Source organism: Pristiophorus japonicus, chromosome 7 (assembly GCF_044704955.1).
Source record: "Pristiophorus japonicus isolate sPriJap1 chromosome 7, sPriJap1.hap1, whole genome shotgun sequence".
Lineage (NCBI taxonomy): Eukaryota > Metazoa > Chordata > Chondrichthyes > Pristiophoridae > Pristiophorus > Pristiophorus japonicus.
This window is the reverse complement of record NC_091983.1, coordinates 59,864,076-59,889,822: the sequence shown is the minus strand read 5'-3', so window position 1 is coordinate 59,889,822 and position 25,747 is coordinate 59,864,076. Positions and strand designations below refer to the sequence as shown.

General features: G+C 44.0%; 1 protein-coding gene across 4 annotated transcripts; it reads left to right on the top strand.

Moving 5' to 3' along the window:
• The first annotated feature begins 1,264 nt into the window (after positions 1-1,264).
• LOC139267138 (uncharacterized) lies at positions 1,265-23,368 on the top strand. Of its 4 annotated transcripts, none has more exons than XM_070884983.1 (3): positions 1,265-1,896; positions 13,106-13,158; positions 23,091-23,368. In XM_070884983.1, exons 1-3 carry the CDS (start codon positions 1,384-1,386, stop codon positions 23,191-23,193), a joined length of 669 nt encoding a protein of 222 aa, XP_070741084.1. In that variant the 5' UTR covers positions 1,265-1,383; the 3' UTR covers positions 23,194-23,368. The 4 variants fall into 4 exon arrangements, 1 of the variants encoding a protein (XP_070741084.1); XR_011593836.1 differs by lacking the exon at positions 1,265-1,896 and adding an exon at positions 9,451-9,537; XR_011593834.1 differs by lacking the exon at positions 1,265-1,896 and adding an exon at positions 9,787-10,048.
• Positions 23,369-25,747: the final 2,379 nt, after the last annotated feature.

The following is a 25,747-nucleotide window of genomic DNA, read 5'->3' as shown; positions in this document are numbered from 1 at the left end:
TCACTAAATATATTCAAAAAGGAGTTAGATGAGGTCCTTACTACTAGGGGGATCAAGGGGTATGGCGAGAAAGCAGGAATGGGGTACTGAAGTTGAATGTTCAGCCATGAACTCATTGAATGGCGGTGCAGGCTAGAAGGGCCGAATGGCCTACTCCTGCACCTATTTTCTATTAAAACTGTTATAAGTAGCATGAGAGAGGCAGAGTAGCAGTACTTTAAACCATAATGTTGATTAAAATTAAAGTGCCAGTGAGTGGAGAAAGGATATGGAAATTATGCTCTAGAATGAAAATCATAGGATTTGACAGGGGTTTTACACTTCAACACATATTTGCCCGAACCATAGCAATACATGCTGTATTAACTTTGATTAACGCTCAAGTTGTTATTAACCAACATATTTTAACTTATACAAAAGCAAAATTCTGCAGATGCTAAAATCTGAAATAAAATGAAAGGTCATCGATCTGAAACGTTAACTCTCTTTCTCTCTGCACAGATGCTGCTTGATCTGCTGAGTATTTTCAGCATTTTCTGTTTTAACTTGTGGTGAGCAACGCCACGGAAGATATTTGAATAATCGTGGTTATCACAATGAGCTCAGTTTGACTAAATAAAAATATCTCACCTGGACTGAATGGTTAAGCGTGAAAAGTTTTGCCCATTGGCCATTAAAATGGGCTTGCTCAGTTTGTTATTGCCAGGAGCACTTCGAATGGGAACCCAATCTGTTATGCGAGATACGAAACGCCAGAGATCAAAAAAAAGTCTCAGCAACTTCATCTGAATCTCAAATCTTTAAATAGAAATTCACTGTAGATCTGGATTTTTGATTGAGGTTGAGAGACGGAAAATACGGATCCCTCGTTCATTTGGGTCAGGAACGTGTCAAGTATCCGAAATCTGAAGTACCGCTTTCCCCTTTTGAAGCAATTTGTTCAGATTAGTTTATTAGACACATACACTGGGCACTGAATGTCCACATCATTCAGCCCAGGAAACCATTTGAATAAATGTGCTGCTGCCTCATTACTGTCCGACTGAGTGAATGTTATTGGCACCAGGGCCGGGAAACACCAGGCTCATTCCCATCATATTTTGGCCAGAGTTGAAAATTGACAAGTTCCATCTGTTTTCGGGGAGAGGGGATTGGGCTGGGTTATTTATTATTCTGTCTGCCCCGCCCATGGGCTGGATTGGTGAGCAGAGTCTGACGTGCAGCTGCTGTGTTAAACATTTATCCCCCAAAGTGGGGGGGGGGGGGAAACCCGTAAAAGGTGAAATGTAGAGGAGAGAGAGGAAAGGAGGGAAGCGGTTGACTTGCTGACCGGGGAGTCAGTGATGCAGCAAATCTAGAGTCCGCGTGAGAGGAAACGGCACGATGGGTGGCGGCAGCAGCAAATGGAAAAGGATTTCACCGGGACCCCCGGAGCCAGGTGAGTGCAGAAAGGCGAGGTGGCCAGAGGAGGGAGACGGCCAGCAGCCAGGGCAGGAGGGCAAGAGCGATGGAGGTCAGCGGAGACCAGCAAAGAGCGAGAAGAAAGAGGGTGGAAATTGGCAGCTTGACTGCGGCACCACGAGTGAGAACCGGCGCAACGGAGGCGGACGGCATCCTCCGGCCGGTGACTGCAGCATCGAGCAAGAGCTGGACAGGGTACTGGCGGAGTGCGAGGACTGGCGGCGCGGCTCCAACAGCAACCCGGAGCCCGGCTCCTTCCAGCGAGTCAACATTTACACGTGGACTAACTGCGGGTCCCCCTGCAGCGACCCGGGCTTGAACTCCACGCCCTCTACCCGGAGCCCGGCCGGGCAGGGTGAGGAATCAGAGCCGCTGCTCGCTTCACACACAGCTCGGCTCCCGAGGGCTCCCAGCAACCAGCAACACCGTGCCCACGTGAGTTTACATGTTTTGATTTTTTTAAACAGAGCGTCTGAATGTCGAGTGGAAATATTTAAACCAAATCAGTGGCTTTTAAAAAAAAAAGTAAGCCCAGTGATTTTCCTGCCGCACATTTCACTGAGACCGGTTAATGGGCACAGACTGTAGAAGACGTTTAATTTTAGTAAAACATTGTTCTTAAAAAGCATCCATTTAAGTCCCTTATTTCAGATACACAGCATTCGACAGTTAAGATATTAATAACGTCCTTGTTTATAGCGATTTGAATAAATATAAAAGTTAAATCAATAAATCGGCTAAACTCAACGAAATTCAAATTCAAATTGATCGAGCCGTGAAGCAGGAGTATACTCCGTGTCAAATGCACAGCAATCCGGAAGATTTAACTTGTATCGCTGTATCAGTAACCCATGACATGTGGCCGTGGATGTTTTATAAGTTTCAAAATCCAACTGCAAAGGCAAACATCTGCTTAATGTTAACCATGTGTCTTGAAGATTGTTTCTGATTTTACGTCAATAAATCATTTACCTGGCCGGGAACGCGTTAAGTGCCTGAAATCTGAAGTCTCACATTCTCCGTGTTTTGTGCAATCTTTCCTTGTGTTTACTTTCCCCGTCAGATTGGTGTATTAGACAAGGTGGTTACACACACGGGGCACTGAATGTCCACATCATTCAGCCCAGGAAACCCTCTGAATAAATGTGCTGCTATTGAGTGAATGTCATTGGGCATCAAGGCGAGGAAACAAACTGCAACATCCCATCTGGCCGGCTGCTGCAGGCACGGGACTGACCACCAGTTCAAACAATGTACCAATAAACCACACCAAATGTGGTGAGGCTCTTAACAATTTAGCAAGGCTATCCTTTTTTCTTTTAAGTATCCTACAATATTCAGGGCTTTGCATTAGTGATATTGTTTTCTTCATTTATTTTCTCACCCTGGTCAAGGTAACAAGCGTCAGTGATGGCAAATCCAACACTCTCCGCTACAGAGTACAGCTCTTTCTGCTCTGCCCCAACAAATGGCCTTATATACGACTCTTCTGGAGTTGGGTTAAGTTCCTTTTCTCAAATACCATTAGGCTCAGGAAGCAAGCTGATGCTCACTGCCCAGGGTTTCTGAGTAGCGTCAGTGTTGAGTCGATAGCGGCGAGATTCCGCGGGAGCTCGCTTGCCGGCAGCGGGCGACTCGACTTCACCTTCGCCCCACAAATCGATCCTATACGCACTTTTGTAATCTTTGAGACACGGGTGAGCTCACTTTTTTTTGATAGCATGTAAGTGGGCTTAGTGAGTATAAACACTTTCCACTTTAGAGGTTGTTATGAATTAGGATTACACTAAAAGGGGCAGGGTTTCCTGCTGTCCTACCGGGTTTTTAGCTGGGGGGGGGGGGGGGGGGAGAGAAGAAGAGAAGTGAACCGGGGTCCGTTATCCTCACATCGCCATGCACTTTATCAACTTTTCAGCATCACTTCCGCCTGCTGCAGGAAACACCTGCCCTCAACTAGGCGAACATATTTAAACGAGGTGGTAATGATATGACATTTTCTGTCATCATCTTAGCAATGTTGGATGTAAATCATGCTCATTAATAACGGATGTCCAGTATTGCTAGGCGCTACAGAGAAAGCAGAAATACATTTAAAGGGCACAGCAAGTGAAGCCTAGTAAAACCTCCGACCTGTTTTCTGCTGCTTACTATTGCTTTGCCATCTACCCTTGTGCCTTCTGTTGTGGAACTCTCACTTCCCCCCCCCCCCCCCCCCACAGTATTATAGAGGGCACAATGGTTCTCATTGGGAATGTGCCAGTATCATGTTTTTTGTTGGAGGAACAACAGGCTGGTCAGTCACCATAGGAGCTGCATGATATCTACCCACCAGTATTCCACGCTAGACTATATAGACCAAGGTGATCCTACCTCTACTTAATGCTTGTGGAGGGTGTGCTTTACAAAGAAAGCCATCAGAGGGTTACGTCACAGAAAAACATAGAAAAACAGGTGCAGGAGTAGGCCATTCGGTCCTTCGAGCCTGCATCACCATTCAATAAGATCATGGCCGATCATTCACCTCCATACCCCTTTCCTGCTTTCTCTCCATACCCCTTGATCCCTTTAGCCATAAGAGCCATATCTAACTCCCTCTTGAATATATCCAATGAACTGGCATCAACAACTCTCTGCAGTAGAGAATTCCACAGGTTAACAACTCTGAGTGAAGAAGTTTCTCCTCATCTCAGTCCTAAATGGGTTACCCCTTATCCTTAGACTGTCCCCTGGTTCTGGACTTCCCCAACATTGGGAACATTCTTCCTGCATCTAATCTGTCCAGTACCATCAGAATTTTACATGTTTCTATGAGATCCCCTCTCATCCTTCTAAACTCCAGTGAATACAGGCCCAGTCGATCCAGTCTCTCCTCATGTGTCAGTCCTGCCATCCTGGGAATCAGTCTGGTGAACCTTCGCTACACTCTCTCAATAGCAAGAACATTCTTCCTCAGATTAGGAGACCAAAACTGAACACCATATTCCAGGTGAGGCCTCACCAAGGGCCTGTACAACTGCAGTAAGACATCCCTGCTCCTATTCTCAAATCCCCTAGCTATGAAGGCCAACATACCATTTGCCTTCTTCACCGTCTGCTGTACCTGCATGCCAACTTTCAATGACTGATGTATCGTTGCACCCCCCCCTTTTCCTAATCTGCCGCCATTCAGATAATATTCTGACTTCGTATTTTTGCCATCAAAGTGGATAACCTCACATTTATCCACATTATACTGCATCTGCCATGCATTTGCCCACTCACCTAACCTGTCCAAGTCACCCTGCAGCCTCTTAGCATCCTCCTCACAGTTCACACCGCCACCCAGCTTAGTGTCATCTGCAAACTTGGAGATATTACACTCAATTCCCTCATCTAAATCATTGATGTATATTGTAAATAGCTGGGGTCCCAGCACTGAGCCCTGCGGTACCCCACTAGTCACTGCCTGCCATTCTGAAAAGGACCCGTTAATCTTGACTCTCTGCTTCCTGTCTGCCAACCAGTTCTCTATCCACGTCAGTACATTACCCCCAATACCATGTGCTTTAATTTTGCACAACTTGTGTGGGACCTTGTCAAAAGCTTTTTGAAAGTCCAAATACACTACATCCACTGGTTCTCCCTTGGCCACTCTACTAGTTACATCCTCAAAAAAATTCCAGAAGATTTGTCAAGCATGATTTTCCTTTCACAAATCCATGCTGACTTGGACTGATCCTGTCGCTGCTTTCCAAATGTGCTGCTATTTCATCTTTAATAATTGATTCCAACATTTTTTCCACTACTGTGGAAGGCTAACCAGTCTATAATTACCTGTTTTCTCTCTCCCTCCTTTCTTTAAAAAGTGGTGTTACATTAGCTACCCTCCAGTCCATAGGAACTGATCCAGAATCGATAGACTGCTGGAAAATGATCACCAATGCATCCACTATTTCTAGGGCCACTTCCTTAAGTACTCTGGGATGCAGACTATCAGGCCCCGGGGATTTATTGGCCTTCAATCCCATCAATTTCCCTAACACAATTTCCTGCCTAATAAGGATTTCCTTCAGTTCTTCCTTCTCACTAGATCCTCGGTCCCCTAGTATTTCCATAACATAATTTGTGTCTTCCTTTGTGAAGACAGAACCAAAGTATTCGTTCAACTGGTCTGCCATTTCTTTGTTCCCCATTATAAATTCACCTGAATCTGACTGCAAGGGACCAACGTTTGTCTTCACTAATCTTTTTCTCTTCACATATCGATAAAAACTTTTGCAGTCAGTTTTTATATTCCCAGCAAGCTTTCCCTCCTACTCTATTTCCCCCCCTCCTAATTAAACCCTTTGTCCTCCTCTGCTGGATTCTAAATTTCTCCCAGTCCTCAGGTTTGCTGCTTTTTCTGGCCAATTTATATGCCTCTTCCTTGGATTTAACACTATCCTTAATTTCCCTTGTTAGCCACGGTTGAGCCACCTTCCCATTTTATTTTTACTCCAGACTGGGATGTACAATTGTTGAAGTTCATCCATGTGATCTTTAAATGTTTGCCATTACCTATCCACCGTCAACCTTTTAAGTATCATTCGCACGTCTGTTCTAGCCAATTCACGTCTCATACCATCGAAGTTACCTTTCCTTAAATTCAGGACCCTAGTCTCTGAATTAACCGTGATACTCTCCATCTTAATACAGAATTCTACCATATTATGGTCACTCTTCCCCAAGGGGCCTTGCACAACAAGATTGCTAATTAGTCCTTCCTCATTACACATCACCCAGTCTAGGATGGCCAGCCCTACAGTTGGTTAACGACATATTGGTCTAGAAAGCCATCCCTAATACACTCCAGGAAATCCTCCTTCACTGTATTGCTACCAGTTTGGTTAGCCCAATCTATATGTAAATTAAAGTCGCCCATGATATCTGCTGTACCTTTATTGCATGCATCCCTAATTTCTTGTTTGATGCTGTCCCCAACCTCTCTCCTACTGTTTGGTGGTCAGTACGCAACTCCCACTAATGTTTTCTGCCCTTTGGTATTCCGCAGCTCCACCCATACAGATTCCACATCATCCAAGCTAATGTCCTTCCTTTACTATTGTGTTAATTTCCTCTTTAACCAGCAATGCTACCTTATCTCCTTTTCTTTTCTGTCTATCCTTCCTGAATGCTGACTACCCTGGATGTTGAGTTCCCAGCCTTGTTCACCCTGGAACCGTGTCTCCGTGATGCCAATTATATCACATTCGTTAATTGCGGCCTGCGCAGTTAATTTGTCCACCTTATTATGAATACTCCTCGCATTGAGGCACAGAGCCTTCAGGCTTGTCTTTTTAACACACTTTACCCCTTTAGAATTTGGCTGTAATATGGCCCTTTTTGATATTTGGCTTGGCTTTCTCTGCCCTGCACTTTTGCTTTTCTTCGTTCTATCTTTTGCTTCTGCCCCCATTCTACTTCCCTCTGTCTCCCTGCATAGCTTCCCATCCCCCTGCCATATTAGTTTAACCCCTCCCAACAGCACTAGCAAACACTCCCCCCTAGGACATTGGTTCTGGTCCTGCCCAGGTGCAGACCGTCTGGTTTGTACTGGTCCCACCTCCCCCAGAACCGGTTTCAATGTCCCAGGAATTTGAATCCCTCCCTTCTCCACCACTCCTCAAGCCACATATTCATCTTCGCTATCCTGCAATTGCTACTCTGACTAGCACGTGGTACAGGTAGCAATCCTGAGATCACTACCTTTTTAAGGTCCTACTTTTTAATTTAACTGCTAGCTCTCTAAATTCAGCTTGTAGGACCTCACCCTGTTTTTTACCTATATGCACCACGATAACTGGCTGTTCACCCTCCCCCCCCCCCTCCAAAATGTCCTGCGGCTGCTCCAAGGCATCCTTGACCCTTGCACCAGGGAGGCAACATACCACCCTGGAGTCTCAATTGTGGCCGCAGGAATGTCTATCTATTCCCCTTACAATTGAATCCCCTACCACTCTAGCTCTCCCACTCTTTTTATCCTGCCCTGCTGTGCAGCAGAGCCACACACGGTGCCATGAACTTGGCTGCTGCTGCTCTCCCCTGATGAGTCATCCCCCCCCCCCCCCCCCCCCCACAGTACCCAAAACGGTGTATCCGTTTTGGAGGCGGCTGACCGCAGGGGACCCCTGCACTACCTCCCTTTCACTGCTCTTCCTGCTGGTCACCCATCCCCTATCTGTGTAACCTTTACCTGCGGTATCATCAACTCACTAAACATGCTATTCATGACATCCTCAGCATTGCGGATGCTCCAGAGGGAATCCACCCGCAACTCCAGTGCCGCAATGCAATCTGTCAGGAGCTGCAGCTGGACACACTTGCCGCACATGTAGTTGTCAGGAACACGAAGCGTTCGCAAATAGCACAGGAGGAGCATGACATGTGTCCAAGCTCTCCTGCCATGACTTAACCCCATAGACTAACTTAATTTGGCAATAACAATGATAAAGGAAAAACTACTTACCAATCACTTACCCCCTTGACTGTGACATCACCCTTCGATTACTCCAACCCAACCGAGAGCCCACCTCCTCCACAAGCAGTACACAGCTAGTGGCTGTAAAGGTAATACGCTCCTTGAATGTTTACAATATGAAGGTCTTCCAGACTACCATTGGGGATGTAATGCTTCATCATGCTAGAACAACAAAAAAATGATTAAGAAAGGGAAGATAGATTATGAAAGTAAACTAGCACAAAATATAAAAACAGATACCAAGAGTTTCTACAGGTATATAAAAAGGAAAAGAGTGGCTAAAGTAAATGTTGGTCCCTTTTTAGAGGATGAGACCAGGGAATTAGTGATGGAGAACATGGAGATGGCAGAAACTCTGAACAAATATTTTGTGTCAATCTTTATGGTAGAGGACACTAAAAATATCCCAACAATGGATAGTCAAGGGGCTAAGGGGGAAGGGACTTAACACAATTACAATCGCCTAAGGAGGTGGTACTCAGTAAGATAATGGGGACTAAAGGCAGATAAATCCCCTGGACCTGAGGCTTACATCCTAGGGTCTTAAGAGAAGTAGTGGCAGGGATAGTGGATGCATTGGTTGTAATTTACCAACATTCCCTGGATTCTGGGGAGGTCCCAACAGATTAGAAAACTGCAACTGCAACTGTAACACCCCTATTGAAAAAAGGAGGCAGACAAAGAGCAGGAAACTATAGACCAGTTAGCCTAACATCTGTGGTTGGGAAAATGTTGGGTTCCATTATTAAAGAAGCAGTAGCAGGACATTTGGAAAAGCATAATGCAGTCAGACAGAGTCAGCATGGATTTATGAAGGGGAAGTCATGTTTGACACTTTTGCAGGATCTCCTTGAGGATGTAATGAGCAGGGTGGATAAAGGGGAACCAGTGGATGTGGTGTATTTGGACTTCCAGAAGACATTTGACAAGGTGCAACATAAAGGGTTACTGCACCAGATAAAAGTTCATGGGGTCGGGGGTAATATATTAGCATGGATAGAGGATTGGCTAACTGTTTTCTGTTAGAGAGTCTGGAAAAATGGTTCATTCTCTGGTTGGCAATCAGGAATAAGTGTGGGACCCCAAATATTTACAATCTATATTAACGACTTGGAGGAAGGGACTGAGTGTAATTGCTGACGATACAAAGATGGGAGGAAAAGCAATGTGTGAAGAGGACACGCACAACCTGCAAAAAGATGTAGACTAAATGAGTGGGCAAAGATTTGGCTGTTGGAAAGTGTGAGGTTATGCACTTTGGCAGAAAAATCTAAAAGCAAGTTATTATTTAAATGGAGAAAAATTGCAAAGTGCTGCGGTACAGCGGGACCTGGGGATCCTGGTGCACAATACACAAAAGGGTTAGTATGCAGGTATAGCAAGTGATTAGGAAGGCAAAGGGGATGGAGTATAAGAGCAGGGAAGTCTTGCTACATTTATACAGGGTATTGGTGAGGCCACACCTAGAATACTGCGTACAGTTTTGGTTTCCATATTTAAGAAAGGATATACAGGAAACTCTCGTTTATCCGGGTCGCTCGGGGATTCGGGAATTCGGGGTAAACGAATTTTCCAATAAGGCGAGTTTACATTTTAAAGTTAATATTTGTATATATATATATTTAACAACTCATTGGAAATAAAAATTCCCACGGGTATGTTAGTGATCGCCTACTTAATAGTCGCTGCATCTGAAGTAACTAATTGCAAGAAGAGCTGTGAGTGGTTTCAATGTGAGAATGTGCGAGGCAAACGGTTCATGCGCGACCATCGTTTCTGCAGAAGTTGCCAGCATGCAATTACTTCCCCCGGACTGTAATCGTAGAGGGACGAAAGCTGCACTGGGAGTGGCTGCAGGTGGCCTCGAGGAGGAGATTGTCTAGCTCCGCGGTCCTGGAGCGCGCTCTCCGGGCTGCGTTCTGTGCCTGGAACCCGGCGCCGGCACTGCCCCCGTTCCCAACGTCAGCGGCGGCCGCGAGAGACAGCGGGTGCAGCAGCACTCTCACACCAGCAAAGCAAGGGCAGAGGAGAGTGAACTTGTGTATTAAGTTTTTAGATTTTTACGGTAGATTTTGTGAGTCCTTGCTCGTGGTGAGTGTGACGTTTGCAAATGTTAGCGATTTTGCAACAGAAGTATCTGGATATGATGTATGTCGAAGTGTTACGTGCAGGGCCACCAGTCGGTGAGAAGTGGCGACGCAATATTTTAAATTTCGTAACGGCGGTTTTCCGTTAAATCCGTATCCGGATAAACGAGCGTTTCCTGTACTTGCTTTGGAGGCTGTTCAGAGATGGTTCACTAGGTTGATTCCGGAGATGAGGGAGTTGAGTTATGAGGAAAAGTTGAGTAGGTTGGGCCTCTACTCATTGGAATTCAGAAGAAGGAGAGGTGATCTTATAAAAATGTATAAGACTACGTGGGGGCCTGACGAGGTGGATGCAGAGAGGATGTTTCCACTGATAGGGGAAACTAGAACTAGGGGGCATAATCTTAGAATAAGAGGCCGCCCATTTAAAGCTGAGATGAGGAGGAATTTCTTCTCTCAGGGTTGTAAATCTGTGAAATTCGCTGCCTCCGAGAGCTGTGGAAGCTGGGTCATTGAATAAATTTAAGACAGAGATAGACAGTTTCTTAACCAATAAGGGGTTATGGGGAGCAGGCAGGGAAGTGGACCTGAGTTCATGATCGGATCAGCCATGATCGTATTAAATGGCGGAGCAGGCTCAAGGGGCCATATGGGCTACTCCTGTTCCTATTTCTTATGTTCTTATTGTCAGTTCTTTCCCATGGACAACCAGCAGCAGCATGACCGGACACTGCAATTTTCACAATGATTGGGTTACCCCAAATAAGAAGCTCCAAGATAGCACACACGTAACCATAGGTGCTACCTTCATTAGTGCCATGACTTAACAGCAACAGGAAAGAATTCACTCTATGTCTAACTTGTTTCTAATCAGGAGCACTGCACCAATTAATTGAAAAGTCTTTTTCTGAACAACTCCCACAATGTCTTCATTTTAAGGCAGTCCACTGTTCCAACTGTCTTTCACCCAGAAAAGCAAGTCTCTAGGTGGAGACTGAAAGATTAAGGCTACCCTATACAGCACTGTCAATGAGCCCTGTATGCTTTTCTGGGACACCATCTGAGCATTGCTATAACAAGGTCCCATTCCACCACCAGAGTTTTCAGATAGCACAGTTGGAATGCTGATGGTATGCTTCAGATGCCGAGATCAGTCTCTGGGTGTTCTACAATACTGTCCAGCTAGGATCTCGGCTAGTGGTGACGTGCTACCTGCAGCACAATTTTACCTTCAAAGAGGCTTCGTGATTGGAGCCCATGGAGAAGAAGGACACCCAAGGGCAGGAGAGCAAAGACAGCAGGGAGGGAAATAAATTTTTATTTCATTTAACATGTAAAATTTACCTGACTTGTGGGAGAAAAATAACAAAATGGCATAAGGCCCTGGGTAAATCGGAGCATTGAAGCACCTAGTGGCAAGAACACCGAAGATGTTTTCCATCGCAAAATATTGATGTATTATTTTTCCATTATAACTGTTGACATAAAAAGCGTGACAGAAAAATTAGGATAACGTGAGGTAAGAAGTGTGCATTATGAGCAAAATTTTATATTAAAAAAAACTACTCCCAAATGCACCAAATAAATTGTGAAAAATCAATGTTCTGGGAGAGCATGCTCCAAGATCTCTCTCTCTCTCTCTCTCTCTCTCTCTCTCTCTCTCTCTCTCTCTCTCTCTCCCCCTCCACCCCCCCCCCCCCCCCATCACCTTCCCAAAAATAAATACTATTCATGAAGTAAACTTGCTCCTCCAGTTGCCTGGTTATAATGTAATCCTGTGGTTGATAGTTTTCCTTCTTTATGTCAAGTGCTCGCAACCATGTATTATATTGTAGATGTACACCTTGTGTCATTGACTTTTCTTCATTGGCAGCATTTCTGAATTCAGTATCGTTTCCTCAGATGCATGAATAACATTACCATGCAATTGATATGCTTTTGATTTTACAACACATATAACATTGCATTCCTGATTTACTTCAGGATCATATCTGCCAACTATTCTATATAACATGGACCATGTGCTCAGCTCCATCAATACGACAGTGGCGCCCACCATCATGGACCCTCTCCTGACAGCTCTCGCAGCTTCCATGGAAACTCAGATGGCTGCCAGCTTGACTTTGGGAGCCACTGTTGATGGAGCCACAGGAGTGTTGAGGTGCAGTCCCAGGAAACTGGCCTTGGCTCCATGGGAGATGCACCTACCTGCTGGTCTCTCTCGGGATGATATCACACCTGCTTCCCCGCCACCAACTCTGCCAGTGCCCTTGTTAGTGCCACACAGCCGGGCCCTCAAGGCCCACAGCTGCTCAGATTCCTTGCTACTATGCTATCTGAAGTGTCCTCAATGACACAGACACCTCCTACCACCCAAGCTGTAGCCAGTGGGAAAACACTTTGTGAGAGCACTAGGATATGTAAATGGGCAAAGAAGATGGGCACCAAGGGCTTGCACTAGGGCGATTCATAATTATGTCTGTTAACTATTAATTACAGATGAAGTTGAATTGTTAAATTTGTTTTGTTCTGGATTTGGTGTTGGTGTTTATATTTGTAATAAAACGAGGACAAGACCCATAAGGCTAGACTGAAGGAAGGCAATCGGGTGGTGGTAGTAAATATAGTGGTAAGGATTGTGGAACTGTTGGTCTATTGGGGATGGGAAGGATGTTTTCGGTGACGTGCTCTTCGATGATCTGCTTTGATAGCTAGGGGCACTGGTGATTGATGCCTCTCCTACTCTTCTTCCTCCTCCTCCGTCTGCACTTCCTGCTGTTCAGGTAGTGGTAAGGACTAGTCCCTTGTGATGGCAAAGTTGTGGAGCATGCAGCAGATGTCCATAAATCTGGATACTCGCTCAGGTGTGCAATGCAAATCTTAAAGTTTTTGTTCACCCCTCCCAATATCCTCCTCCGGCTCCGTGTCCATTTTGTCCTTATGCCCCTGTGAAGTGCCTTGGGTATATTTTGCTATGTTAATGGCACTATGCAAATGCAAGTTATTGTGGATATTTAGAAGCTTCATCTAATTTGTGTGTAATTGTCTTTTAACTTTCCAGGATTTACTCACTATAAGTACACAGGACATAGAAAATAACAACTTGGCAAATGGGTAAGTACTATATAAACATGCCAACACTGGTGTGGGACCTTGGAAAGCTAAATATCTTATTCAATTGCCTCTTATTCAAATATGGAGATTGGGGTTCAGTCCCTCTCCACATTGTCCTCCTAATTACCTTAGTCCGTGTTAATAGCAAGCATGTTAACCATTACGAGTTAATTTTTATCTCCACATCTCTCGCAAGTATAAACATTTTAAAATCAGCAGTTTAGGATGAAACTTGAATGAGAAGTTTGTGTGCTTTCCTGAAGTTAATGTTATGGAGTGAGTTTAATTCATTTGTATTTCTGTAATATTTTAAGTGCAAGAGAGTTAAGGAACTGAAGTTTTAAGTGGCTCATTGGCAAGAGTTTAGCACGTAGTTTTGTTTGGGTGATTAATCTAGGCTAACACACCAGGGCAGCACTGAGGGAGTGCTGCACTGACTGGGGTGCCATCTTTCGGATGAGACATTAAAACCAAGGCCCCGTCTGTTCTCTCAGGTAAAAGATCCCATGGCACTATTTTGAACAAGACCTAGGGGAATTATCCTGGGTTCCCTGGCAATATTTATCCCTCAATCATTGGCTTCATTGGCTATAAAGTGCTTTGGGAATAAGGAAATGGCAGAAACATTAAACAAATATTTTGTATCTGTCTTCATAGTAGAAGATGCAAAAAGCACACCTAAAATGGTGGGGAACCAAGGGTCTAATGAGGGTGAGGAACTTAAGTAATTTAATATAAGTTAAGAAAAAGTACTAGAGAAACTAATGGCACTAAAAGTCGACAAATCCCCTGGACCTATCAGCCTACATCCTCGGGTTCTAAAAGAGGTGGCTGCAGAGATAGTGGATGCATTGGTTTTGATCTTCCAAAATTCCCTAGATTCTAGAATGATCCCAGCAGATTGGAATGTAACACCGCTATTCAAGAAAGGATGGAGAGAGAAAACCGGGAACTACAGGCCAGTTAGCCTAACACCAGTCGTTGGGAAAATGCTGGATTCCATTATTAAGGAAGTGGTATCAGGGCACTTAGAAAATCATAACACGATTAGGCAGAGTCAACATGGTTTTATGAAAGGGAAATTGTGTTTGACAAATTTATTAGAATTTTTTGAGGATGTAACTGGCAGGGTAGATAAAGGGGAACCAGTGGATGTAGTATATTTGGATTTCCAAAAGGCATTCGATAAGGTGCCCCATAAAAGGTTATTACACAAGGGCTCATGGGATTGGAGGTAATGTATTAGCGTGGATAGAGGATTGGTTAACGGACAGAAAACAGAGTAGGGATAAACTGCTCTTTTTCAGGTTGGCAGGGCGTAACTAGTGGGGTGCTGCAAGGATCAGTGCTAGGGCCTCATCTATTTACAATCTATATTAATCTAGATGAAGGGACCGAATGGAATGTATCCAAGTTTGCTGACGATACAAAGCTAGGTGGGACAGTAAGCTGTGAGGAGATCAAAGTCTGCAAAGAGATATAGATAGCCTAAGGGCTCAATTTTCCCGGGTCATTTGCGCCATTTTTTTAGGCATGCGTCGTTTTTTCTGCCGTAAGTATTTAATTCAAAGTTTCCCCCTGGAATTTGCGCTGGCGTAACTGCTTTAGTTATGATTTTTCTACGTTAGGTTTTTTTTGATGTTCTCTCGTATCTGCGCCAGTTTTCTTCATTTTTCGCAGTTGGCCCAAAAATTTTAAATCTTAGGTCGGAGTATCTGGCCACTTCTGAAAAACCTTCTGGTGAGTTAACAGAAAGCAGCGCACATTGAAAAATCAGCACTGAAAGATGCCATTGTGTTTGGAGAGAGTCAAGAACACTTTAAATATCCACAATAAGGTTCAACTTTTTTTTTAACCTTTCAAATGAAGTACATTGAACTTTCTTGGATTTCTGAAGTTTTCATTTTGTTTTTACTCCCACGCCACCACCGAACATCTTCAAGCAGTGCTGGAGGGTCGTAGCATTGGCCGTCAGAATCGGCCCTGCGCCCGGACAAAGGGGCTCTAGGCTCGGCTGGAAAACAAGCCCGGGGGGAGAGGTGGCGATCGGAAGGCTGCTGCACTGAGCCCGGGGAGGGAGGTGGCGATCGGAAAGCTGCTGCACTAGGCACAAGACTGCAATGCGTTTGGGGGGTGGGGGGAGGAGGAGAAGGGGAGAAGTCAAGACCTGGGTGTGATCCATCCATACAGACCTTGGGGAGAGAAAACAAAGAAACTGTCCTGCTTGCCTTCCTGCCATTTTGTGCTTCTTGCAAAGGTAAAATTTAACTATTGGGCAATACTGACAATGCCATACCTTGTGCGAGCCATCTGCATCATGGTGCTACGTAGGAGACAATTGATTCAACGTCATTGCATGAGGGACACCAGAGCCCGTAGGGTGCTGAGCTCTGATTTCTCCAATGCTTTCACACAGCACTCAATGTTGTCACACACACCTGGATCTTTAAAGATGGCTGATTGCCAACCCGGAGTTGTACTGCGCATGTGCATCCATTGAAATAACGAATCTTCACTTTTTTCCCCCCAATGCACATACACATTGTTTTTTCGGTGCAGACAGCCGGCTCCACCCCGAGACGACTGGACACGCTGTGCGCTGCCAAATTTGAATTCTACATCGGGGAAACTTTTTGGCAAAATATTTCTGGCCTAGAGAAATAGGTGTAACTCTGGCAGTATGCTCGAAAACTGGCTTGGGCAAGATTGAGCTCTGAGTGAGTAGGCAGTAAGGTGGCAGATGGAGTATAATGTAGCGAAATGTGAGGTCATTCACTTTAAGAAGAGTAGAAAAACAGAATATTTTAAAAATGTTGGTGTTCAGAGAGATTTGGATGTCCTCGTGCAAGAAACTGAGTGAACTAGAATTCAGGTACAGCAAGCCATTAGGAAGGCAAATGCATGTTGTCCTTTTTATTGCAAGGGGGTTGGAGTATAAGAATAAGGAAGTCTTTCTACAATTGTACAGGGCCTTAGTGACACCACACCAGGAGTACTGTGCACAGTTTTGGTCTCATCTAAAGGATATACTTGCCTTGGAGGCGGTGCAACAGAGGTTCATTAGATTGATTCCTGGGATGAGAAGGTTGTCTTATGATGCGAGATTGTGTAGAATAAGGACATAAGAAATAGGAACAGTAGTAGGCCATACGGCCCCTCGAGCCTGCTCCACTATTCAATAAGATCATGGCTGATCTGATCATGGACTCGGCTCCACTTCCCCATCCGCTCCCCATAACCCCTTATCCCCTTATCATTTAAGAAACTGTCTATTTCGATCTTAGATTTATTCAATGTCCCAGCTTCCACAGCTCTCCGAGGCAGCAAATTCCACAGATTTACAAAATTTCTCCTCATCTCAGTTTTAAATGGACGGCCCCTTATTCTAAGATCATGCCCTCTAGTTCTAGTCTCCCCATCAGTGGAAACATCCTCTCTGCATCCACCTTGTCAAGCCCCCTCATAATCTTATACGTTTCGATAAGATCACCTCTCATTCTTCTGAATTCCAATGATTCGAGGCCCAACCTACTCAATCTTTCCTCATACGTTAACCCCCTCATCCCCGGAATCAACCTAGTGAACCTTCTCTGAACTGCCTCCAAAGAAAGGATATCCTTTCATAAATATGGAAACCAAAACTGCACGCAGTATTCCAGGTGTGGCCTGACTAATATCTTGTATAGCTCTGGCAAGACTTCCCTGCTTTTATATTCCATCCTCTTTTCAATAAAGGCCAAGATACCATTGGCTTTCCTGATCACTTGCTGTACCTGCATGCTATCCTTTTGTGTTTCATGCACAAGTACCCCCAAGTCAATCTTTGCAAACTTTCTCTATTTAAATAATAATTTGCTCTTTGATTTTTTTCTGCCAAAGTGCATTTCTGACATTATACTCCATCTGCCAAATTTTTGCCCACTCACTTAGCCTGTCTATGCCCTTTTGCTCATTTTTTTATGTCCTCCTCACACCTTGCTTTTCCTCCCATCTTTGTATCGTCAGCAAACTTGGCTAAGTTACACTCAGTCCCTTCTTCCAAGTCGTTAATATAGATTGTAAATAGTTGGGGTCCCAGCACTGATCCCTGTGGCACCCCATGAGAGGTGATCTCATTGAAACATACAAGATTCTGAAGGGGATTGACAGGGTAGATGCTGAAAGGATGTTTCCTCTGGCTGGAGTGTCTAGAACTAGGGGGCACAGTCTCAGGATAAGGAATAAGTCTGGGATGAGGAGGAATTTCTTCACTCAGAGGGTTGTGAATCTTTGGAATTCTCTGCCCCAGAGGGCTGTGGAAGCTGAGTCTCTGAATATATTCAAGGCTAAGATGGCTAGATTTTTGGACTCTAGAGGAATCAAGGGATATAGAGATCGGGTGGGAAAGTGGAGTTGAGGTCGATGATCAGCCATGATCTTATTGAATGGCAGACTCGAGGGGCTGTATGGTCTACTCACGTTCCTATTTCTTATATTCTTAGCTCCTGAGGTCATGAAAGGCACTATAATTCTTTAATTTTTCAAGATAGAGCACCAAGTCTTGCAAGGGATGGAAATCACTTCATACAAAGATGACATAAACAGTGAGAAAGGATCTTGGCTCGGAAGATCAGGAAGTAGAATCAGTATGGGTGGAGATAAGCAAGAACAAAGGGGCAGAAAACACTGGTGGGAGTAGTTTATAGGCCCCCTAACAGTAGCTATACCATTGGACAGAGTATTAATCAACAATTAATAGGAGCGTGTAACAAATGTAATGCAATAATTGTGGGGGACTTTAATTTTCATATAGACTGGGTAAATCAAATTGGCAAAGGTCGTCTGGTGGACGAGTTCATTGAATGCATTCAAGACAGTTTCCTAGAACAATACGTCATAGAACCAACCAGGGAACAGGCTATTTTGGGTCTTATATTGTGTAATAAGTGAGACGGGTTAATGAGTAATCTCATAGTAAAGGATCCTCTGGGGAAGAGTGATCATAATATGAAAGAATTTCACATTGGGATTGAGAGCAAAATAATTATTAAATGTTGGTGTTCAGAGAGATTTGGGTGTTCTCGTATAGGAAACACAGATAGCATGCTGGTACAACAAACAATTAGGAAGGCAAATGACATGTTAGCCTTTATTTCAAGGGAGTACAAGAGTAAGGAAGTCTTGCTACAATTGTACAGGGCTTTGGTGCGACCACACCTGGAGTACTGTGTACAGTTTGGTCTCCTTATCTAAGGAAGGATATACTTGCCTTCGAGGGTGTGCAACAAAGGTTCACTAGATTGATTCTTGGGATGAGCGGGTTGTCCTATGAGGAGAGATTGAGTAGATTGGGCCTATACTCTGGAGTTTAGAAGAATGATAGGTGATCTCATTGACCGGATCTTCCCCAGAGGATCCTTTACTATGAGATTACTCATTAACCCGTCTCACTCATTACACAATACAAGATCCTAAACCCACGACCTCTACCGCCTAGTAGGACAAGGATAGCTGGCGCATGGGAACACCATCCCCTCCAAGTTCTCCTCCATTGCACACCATCCTGACTTGGAAATTTATCATAGTTCCTTCATCGTCGCTGGGTCAAAATCATGGAACCCCCTCTCTAATAGCTCTATGGGAGTACCTTCGCCACATGGATTGCAGCAGTTCAAGAAAGCGGATCACCACCACCTTCTCAACGGCAGTTAGGGATGGGCAATAAATGCTGGTCTTGCTAGCGCTGCCCACATCCCAGAAACAAATTTAAAAAAAAAAAGGAAACATATAAGATTCTGATGGCGATTGACCAAGTAGATGCTGAGGTGATTTCCCCTGGTCAGAGTTTAGGGAGCATAGTCTCAGGAGAAGGGGTTAGCCATTTAAGACTGGGATGAGGAGGAATTTCTTCACTCAGGGTTGTGAATCTTTGGAAGTCTCTGCCCCAGATGCTGAGTCTCTCTGAGTGAGTATTTTCAAGGCTGAGATGGATAGATTTTTGAATTCTAGGGGAATCAAAGGATATGGAGATCGGGCAGGAAAATGGAGTTGAGGACGAAGATCAGCCATGATATTGAATGGTGGAGCAGGGTTGAGGGGCCATATGGCCTACTCCTACTCCTAATTTTTATGTTCTTGTGATGCATGATTCTCTAATAGATTGTACAGTAATAATCAATAATAAGCTCTATCTATAGTGATTGCTGCTAGTATCCTCTAACATGTGAAAGTTTGTATAATTCACAATCAAAATAAGCTTGCATGCTTTATGAAGTAGTTCATCCAGCAACATTGCTTGTATGGCGACATTTGCATCATAAGAATAGGAATGTGCCATTTAGCCCCCTCGAGTCTGTTCCGCCGTTCAGTTAGATCCATACCTCATCTCCATTTACCAACCTTTGTTCCATATTGCATGATGTCCTTGCCTAATAAAAATCCACCAATCTCGGTCTTTGAAAATTTCAATTTTCCCAGCATCCCCACAGCCTTTTGAGGTGAGTTCCAAATTTCCAGCAACCTTTTGTGTGAAAAGTGTTTCCTGATTTCACTTCTAAATTGCCTAGCTCTAATTTTAAGATTATACCCTGTTGTTCTGGATTCCCCCACCAGACGCAGTAATTTCTTTGTATCTACCCTTGAGAATCCCTTCATCATTTTAAATACCTCGATTACACCACTATTCAACCTTTCGAAGGCCAATATATCTTTCTTGAGGTTCAGTGCCCAAAACTGAGCACAGTACTCCAGATAGGGTCTGACCAAAGCTCTCTACAACTGAAGCATCACCTCCTCACCTTTTTGTATTCCAGTCACCTTGAGATAAAGATCAATATTCCATTAGTATTTGATTACACTTTGTATCTGTGCATGAGCTTTTAGTGATTTGTGTACATGGACACTTGCATGCTTTTGCTCCCCCACACTCTCACCATTAAGAAAATATATCTGATTGTCTTTCACAGATCTGAAATGGATGATTTCACGTTTCCCCACATTGAACACTATCTGCTATCGTTTTGCTCACGCACTTACTCTGTCTGTGTCCCTTTGTAGCAACTTCCTCCCATCCATACAACTCACTGTGCCTCCTAACTTCGTGTCCTCTACAAAAGTGAATAAACAACACTCTCTTCCTTCATCCATGTCATCGTGAAATGCTGAGGCCCCAGTATAGATATAACGAGCATGGTGGATAGAGGTGTACCAATAGATGTGGGTGTGGCACCTTATCAAAAGGCATTTGATAAGGTGCCACACAAAAGGTTACTGCAGAAGATAAAGGTATGCAGAGTCAGAGGAAATGTATTAGCATGGATAGAGAATTGGCTAGCTAACAGAAAGCAGAGAATCTGGATAAATGGGTTCTTTTCGAGTTGGAAGTTGGTGGTTAGTGGTGTGCCACAGGGATCGGTGCTGGGACCACAACTGTTTACAATATACATAGATGACCTGGAAGAGGGGACCGAGTGTAGTGTAACAACATTTGCAGATGACACAAAGATTAGTGGGAAAGCGGGTTGTGTAGACGACACAGAGAGGCTGCAAAGAGATTTAGATAGGTTAAGTGAATGGGCTAAGGTTTGGCATCTTGGGGGAGAAAAAAAACAGTAAAAGGGAATATTATTTGAAAGGGGAGAAATTACAACATGCTGTGGTGCAGAGGGATCTGGGGGTCCTTGTACATGAAACTCTTTTAGGAGTTAACAGAAAAACATTCAACCGTGCCCCCCGATCTGGGGGAAACACCAACATTTACAATGCCATTTTTTTTTAAAAGTTAGTTTGCAGGTGCAGCAGGTAATCAGGAAGGTGAATGGAATGTTGGCCTTCATTGCAAGAGGGATGGAGTACAAAAGCAGGGAGGTCCTGCTGCAACTGTACAGGGTATTGGTGAGGCCACACCTGGAGTACTGCGTGCCGTTTTGGTCACCTTACTTAAGGAAGGATATACTAGCTTTGGAGGGGGTACAGAGACGATTCATTAGGCTGATTCCGGAGATGAGGGGGTTACCTTATGATGATAGATTGAGTAGACTGGGTCTTTACTCGTTGGAGTTCAGAAGAATGAGGGGTGATTTTATAGAAACATTTAAAATAATGAAAGGGATAGACAAGATAGAGGCAGAGAGGTTGTTTCCACTGGTCGGAGAGACTAGAACTAGGGGGCACAGCCTCAAAATACGGAGGAGCCAATTTAAAACAGAGTTGAGAAGGAATTTCTTCTCCCAGAGGGTTGTGAATCTGGCATTCTCTGCCCAAGGAAGCAGTTGAGGCTAGCTCATTGAATGTATTCAAATCACAGATAGATAGATTTTTAACCAATAAGGGAATTAAGGGTTATGGGGAGCAGGCGAGTAAGTGGAGCTGAGTCCACGGCCAGATCAGCCATGATCTTTTTGAATGGCGGAGCAGGCTCGAGGGGCTAGATGACCTCCTCCTGTACCTAATTCTTATGTTCTTATGTTTTTATCCCTGGTGAAAACTACCTTTCACATATTTCCAATCAGAGAATGAATCCTTTATTCCTACTGTTTTCTACCTCCCAACCAATTACTAACCCATATCATAAGATTACTCCCAATTCCATGTGTCCTTATTTTTTTTAAATAATCTCTTGTGCAAAACCTTATCAAATGCCTCCATCCATGAAAACTCCCCTATCCACCATGCTAGTGACCTCCTCAGACAATTAGATTAATCAAACATGACCCAATCATCACACATCCATGCTGACTCTTTCACTAACTGATACCTGTCCAAATGCCAGTCATTCTGTTGATAGATTCCAGTAACTTTCCCATAATTCATATTAAATTGTAGTTACCTGGTTTCTCCCTCAGTTCTTAAATAATGGAGTGGCATTTGCAATATTCCAATCTATTGAAGCCTAAATTTAGAGAGTGTTGGAAAATTATAATTAATGCATTTATAATTTCTGCACCTATTTCTTTTAATATTTTGGAATGGAAACCATCAGGTCCTGGAGTTTTCTCTAGTCCCATTATTTTCTCCATTACCTTAAAAAAAAATTATGTTAAATTCACTAAGTTCGTCTCCTTGACTTATTTTAAGGTTCAATTTATACTGTTGGTATTTTGTCCTCTTCCTCCTCTAAAAACAGATTAAAAGTACTCACTTACCATGTCTACATTTTCTTATCTATCATAGTCTTGCCTGCTTCTGTCTTTTTAATGGGCCCATTTTCTCATTTACCACTCTTTGTCTTTATTATCTACGTATATATATTTGCTGCATGCTTTGATATCTCTTGCAAGTTTATTCATATTTCCTTCTTGCATTTCTTTGTGTTCCTTCGTTGTTTTTTATAACTCTCCCAGTCTGCTGGATTTCTACTTCTCCTTGAATTTGTGCAAGATTTTTCTCTTTGCTTCATCAAATGACCTGCCTGCTGTCCGCAGCAGCAAAACTTCACCATCCTTGGAACACGGGATAACTGTCAATAAATCAATAATTCAATCTTGGCATTCAGATGGCAAATACAATCTATTCTTTTAGAGATTATCCTTGCCATTGTAGCAAATGTTTATTCTGGCCTTCAGACATTCAAATATGCCATGTGGTGAGATTGAAAGAGTATTTTCTTATCTAAGTATGAAAACTGGGGTGTTCATATGGTAATATTGATCTTAAATATGACAGGATTTTACCATATTGAGATTGCTACTGGCTTTAGAAAAGCAGGACAAAATCATTTTGATTATGAATGTGGGAATACAGCCACAAAATGTGATAGGTGGGTAAACCTACCCATGAGCAAGATGGACCAAAATGTAAACTCTTGTGGCATTCCAGGCATACTTTTAAACTAATCATCATTCTTCACTTCCTGAAATGTCATGACTTTTTTTTTTAAAAACCCTCTTCTAGCCATAAATGGATGGGGGCATTCACAAGTACATTTAGAAATGTGTTCCCGTCTTCTCTTTCAGATTCCATATCAATGGAAACAATACCTCTCCCAACTCAATTCCAATTCTGTACGATTATTCCGAAGAGGAACTAATGGCCAGTATTGAAAAAGAATACAGCTGACCAGGAGTTAAAATGGGAATGAAATCTGGTCCATTTGACAGAATCCATGCACTTTACCAAAGTGAAAAGGAACTTTAAATGTATTCAGCACTTTGCAACAGCGTTGCAAAATACATCAGTAACATCCATTATTTTGTATATCTTTTTTTTAAGAATAAATGATTTGTATAAGGAATTCAGTGTTGGATGTTAACAATTACTGAGTATCAGTGATTGTTTTTCTGAAGCTGGTTTTTAAACCGCTTGGTGGATGTAATTAGTAATGGCCAGAGGCAGGCGCACATACTTTGCAAGGGATGTGCGATCACAGAATGTGCTTTGTACAAACAGCAGCTAAAAGCCAATAATTCAATAGTTTAAATGTAAAAGCAAGTGATCTGCTGCAGGATATTACATTCAAAATGTGGTAAGAACTACTGGTAAAGTAGCAATTTAATCAATAAATATACCTTAATGTTTACTTCAAAATCATTCACAATTGAGCCACAACATGCAGCTACTTTGGCTAATCAGTAACTAGGCTGCAGTAGGCGATGAAATACAAAATCTTCCTGTCCTTGGCGAGTATGAGTACTTTTCTTGACCTTTTTGATTGCTCTCAAAAGCTGACCATTTGCAGCCTTTATGGTAGAAGTATGCATTCACTTTTTAGGACAATTGAGAGAAGGCTGCACACATCCTGCAGCCGAGCTGAAGCTGCATCTTTCCTTTTCCTCCCTACACGCTCCTGCCACACTTCAACATGCACCAGACAAATAGGGACTGAAATTCACCGTCCCCGAAGGGACGGCTACCTCGGAGTTTAGACAGGCAACCAATTAAAATCAATCGGCCGCCGCAGTTAGATGATTTACCCGAGCCGAGCCGTATTCAGCTTGGGTGGGGGGGGGGATTTGAGCGGTGTGCACTTCTGCTGGAAACGACGCGGTGAAGCCACTGTAAGGGAGAAATTCCAGCGGAGAGCTCTGCAGCCTGCAGGCCGCTAAAAAGCGGCAAGAACAGGGATTTTCAGCTGCAAAAAGGTAAGGCTTTTCCCAGCGGTGCCCCCGCGTGGTATTTGAGTCAGTGCTCGAATGGGACACCGTTGGACTGTTGCTGTGATCGGGGCCCTTTGGTAGGGAAATAGTTTTAATTTTAGTGTTTTTATTTAAGATTACAGTATCCACTGTATTTTATCTTTTCATAGTTTTATTCGTTGTTTTGGCTCCATTCAACCTGCTGAGTGCTGCTCAGAGGTTTGCACATACTCTTGTACAACTTTCAGGTCTGACTCTTGAGTGGAGGCCTGTGGGCTGCAGAGACCTGCTTGGCAGGGTTCACCCTGAGGATGGGAGGAGTGTTGGGAGGGTGACACCTGGTACATCTGGTCAGAAACAGGGCAGCACACAGGAGAAGGTGTCACTGTCAGCACTGTGCAGACAGGCAGCGGGCAAGAGAGGCAGCAGCCATGATTTGTTCATTCTGCGCCAGACCAGTGTGCCTGAGCAGTCAGGATTGCGATTGGCTGCTTGGGGACAAGGGATATCTCCTGTCCACTTGGCTGCTCACTCCTCTGTGGAACCCCAGGACAGCACCAGAGCTGCATACAATGACACTCATTGTGCCACCAGGTGCATCATCGAGCAGTGCATAGGCATCCTTAAACAGAGGTTCCGGTGCCTCTGGTGGCACCTTGCAGTACTCTTCTCAATGGGTCTCCATCATCGTGGTCTGCTGCATGCTGCACAACCTGACCATCATGAGGGGACAGCTGCTGGAGATCAAGCCAGCAGTACCACCTGAGGAGGAGGAGGAGGATCCCCATTGCCCCAGAGCTAGGAGGCGTTGACCCATCGCCACCCTGGAAGGGCTGGGTGCAGAGTGGCCAGCACACTCCTGGGAGAGTGCATCCTCACATATGGAGGGGCCTGACACCTCCCCTGCAATCTCCCTCCATGCATTATGTACTGGCGGTCTGCCAGGTCTCCCCAGGTCAGGAAACACTATTCTTCTATCCTCCACACCGTCCATCAGTGTCTCCAGCTCCATATCAGTGAACCTGTTGGCTCTCCTTGTGCCTCTTACACCAGCCATCCTTCCAACCTCCTTCCCCCCCCCTCAGGGGCTTGCTGCAAACCCTGGCCGAGCAGCTGACTCATTAGAAAGCCTTAACCTGCATGCTGAATTTCTCAGTGGTGATAACACTCAAATTAAGACCGTCACATCACTGAAAAATCCAGTTTGGAAGGGTTCATTAGCGCTGGAACCCATTTGTTCACTTTTAGAGCTGAATATGGGGTGGCCCAGCCATGATATAATTTTTGCTGCTAATGGCCACAAAAAGTTGGAGGGAGCACCAGCTTTCCAGCGGTACTGAATTTCGGACCCATAGTACCCAGCTTGGTGTGGTTTGTTTTGTGGGAAGTCCATTTAAAAAATCATCTCGTACCCCAACACACATTCTCATGTAAAATATGGTCCTTTTTTGAAAAATTCTGTACACGTTGCTCAAATACAAATCTCTTTCTGTCAACTGATAGCTGACTTGCCTCAGCTGCAAATATTAACATGTAGG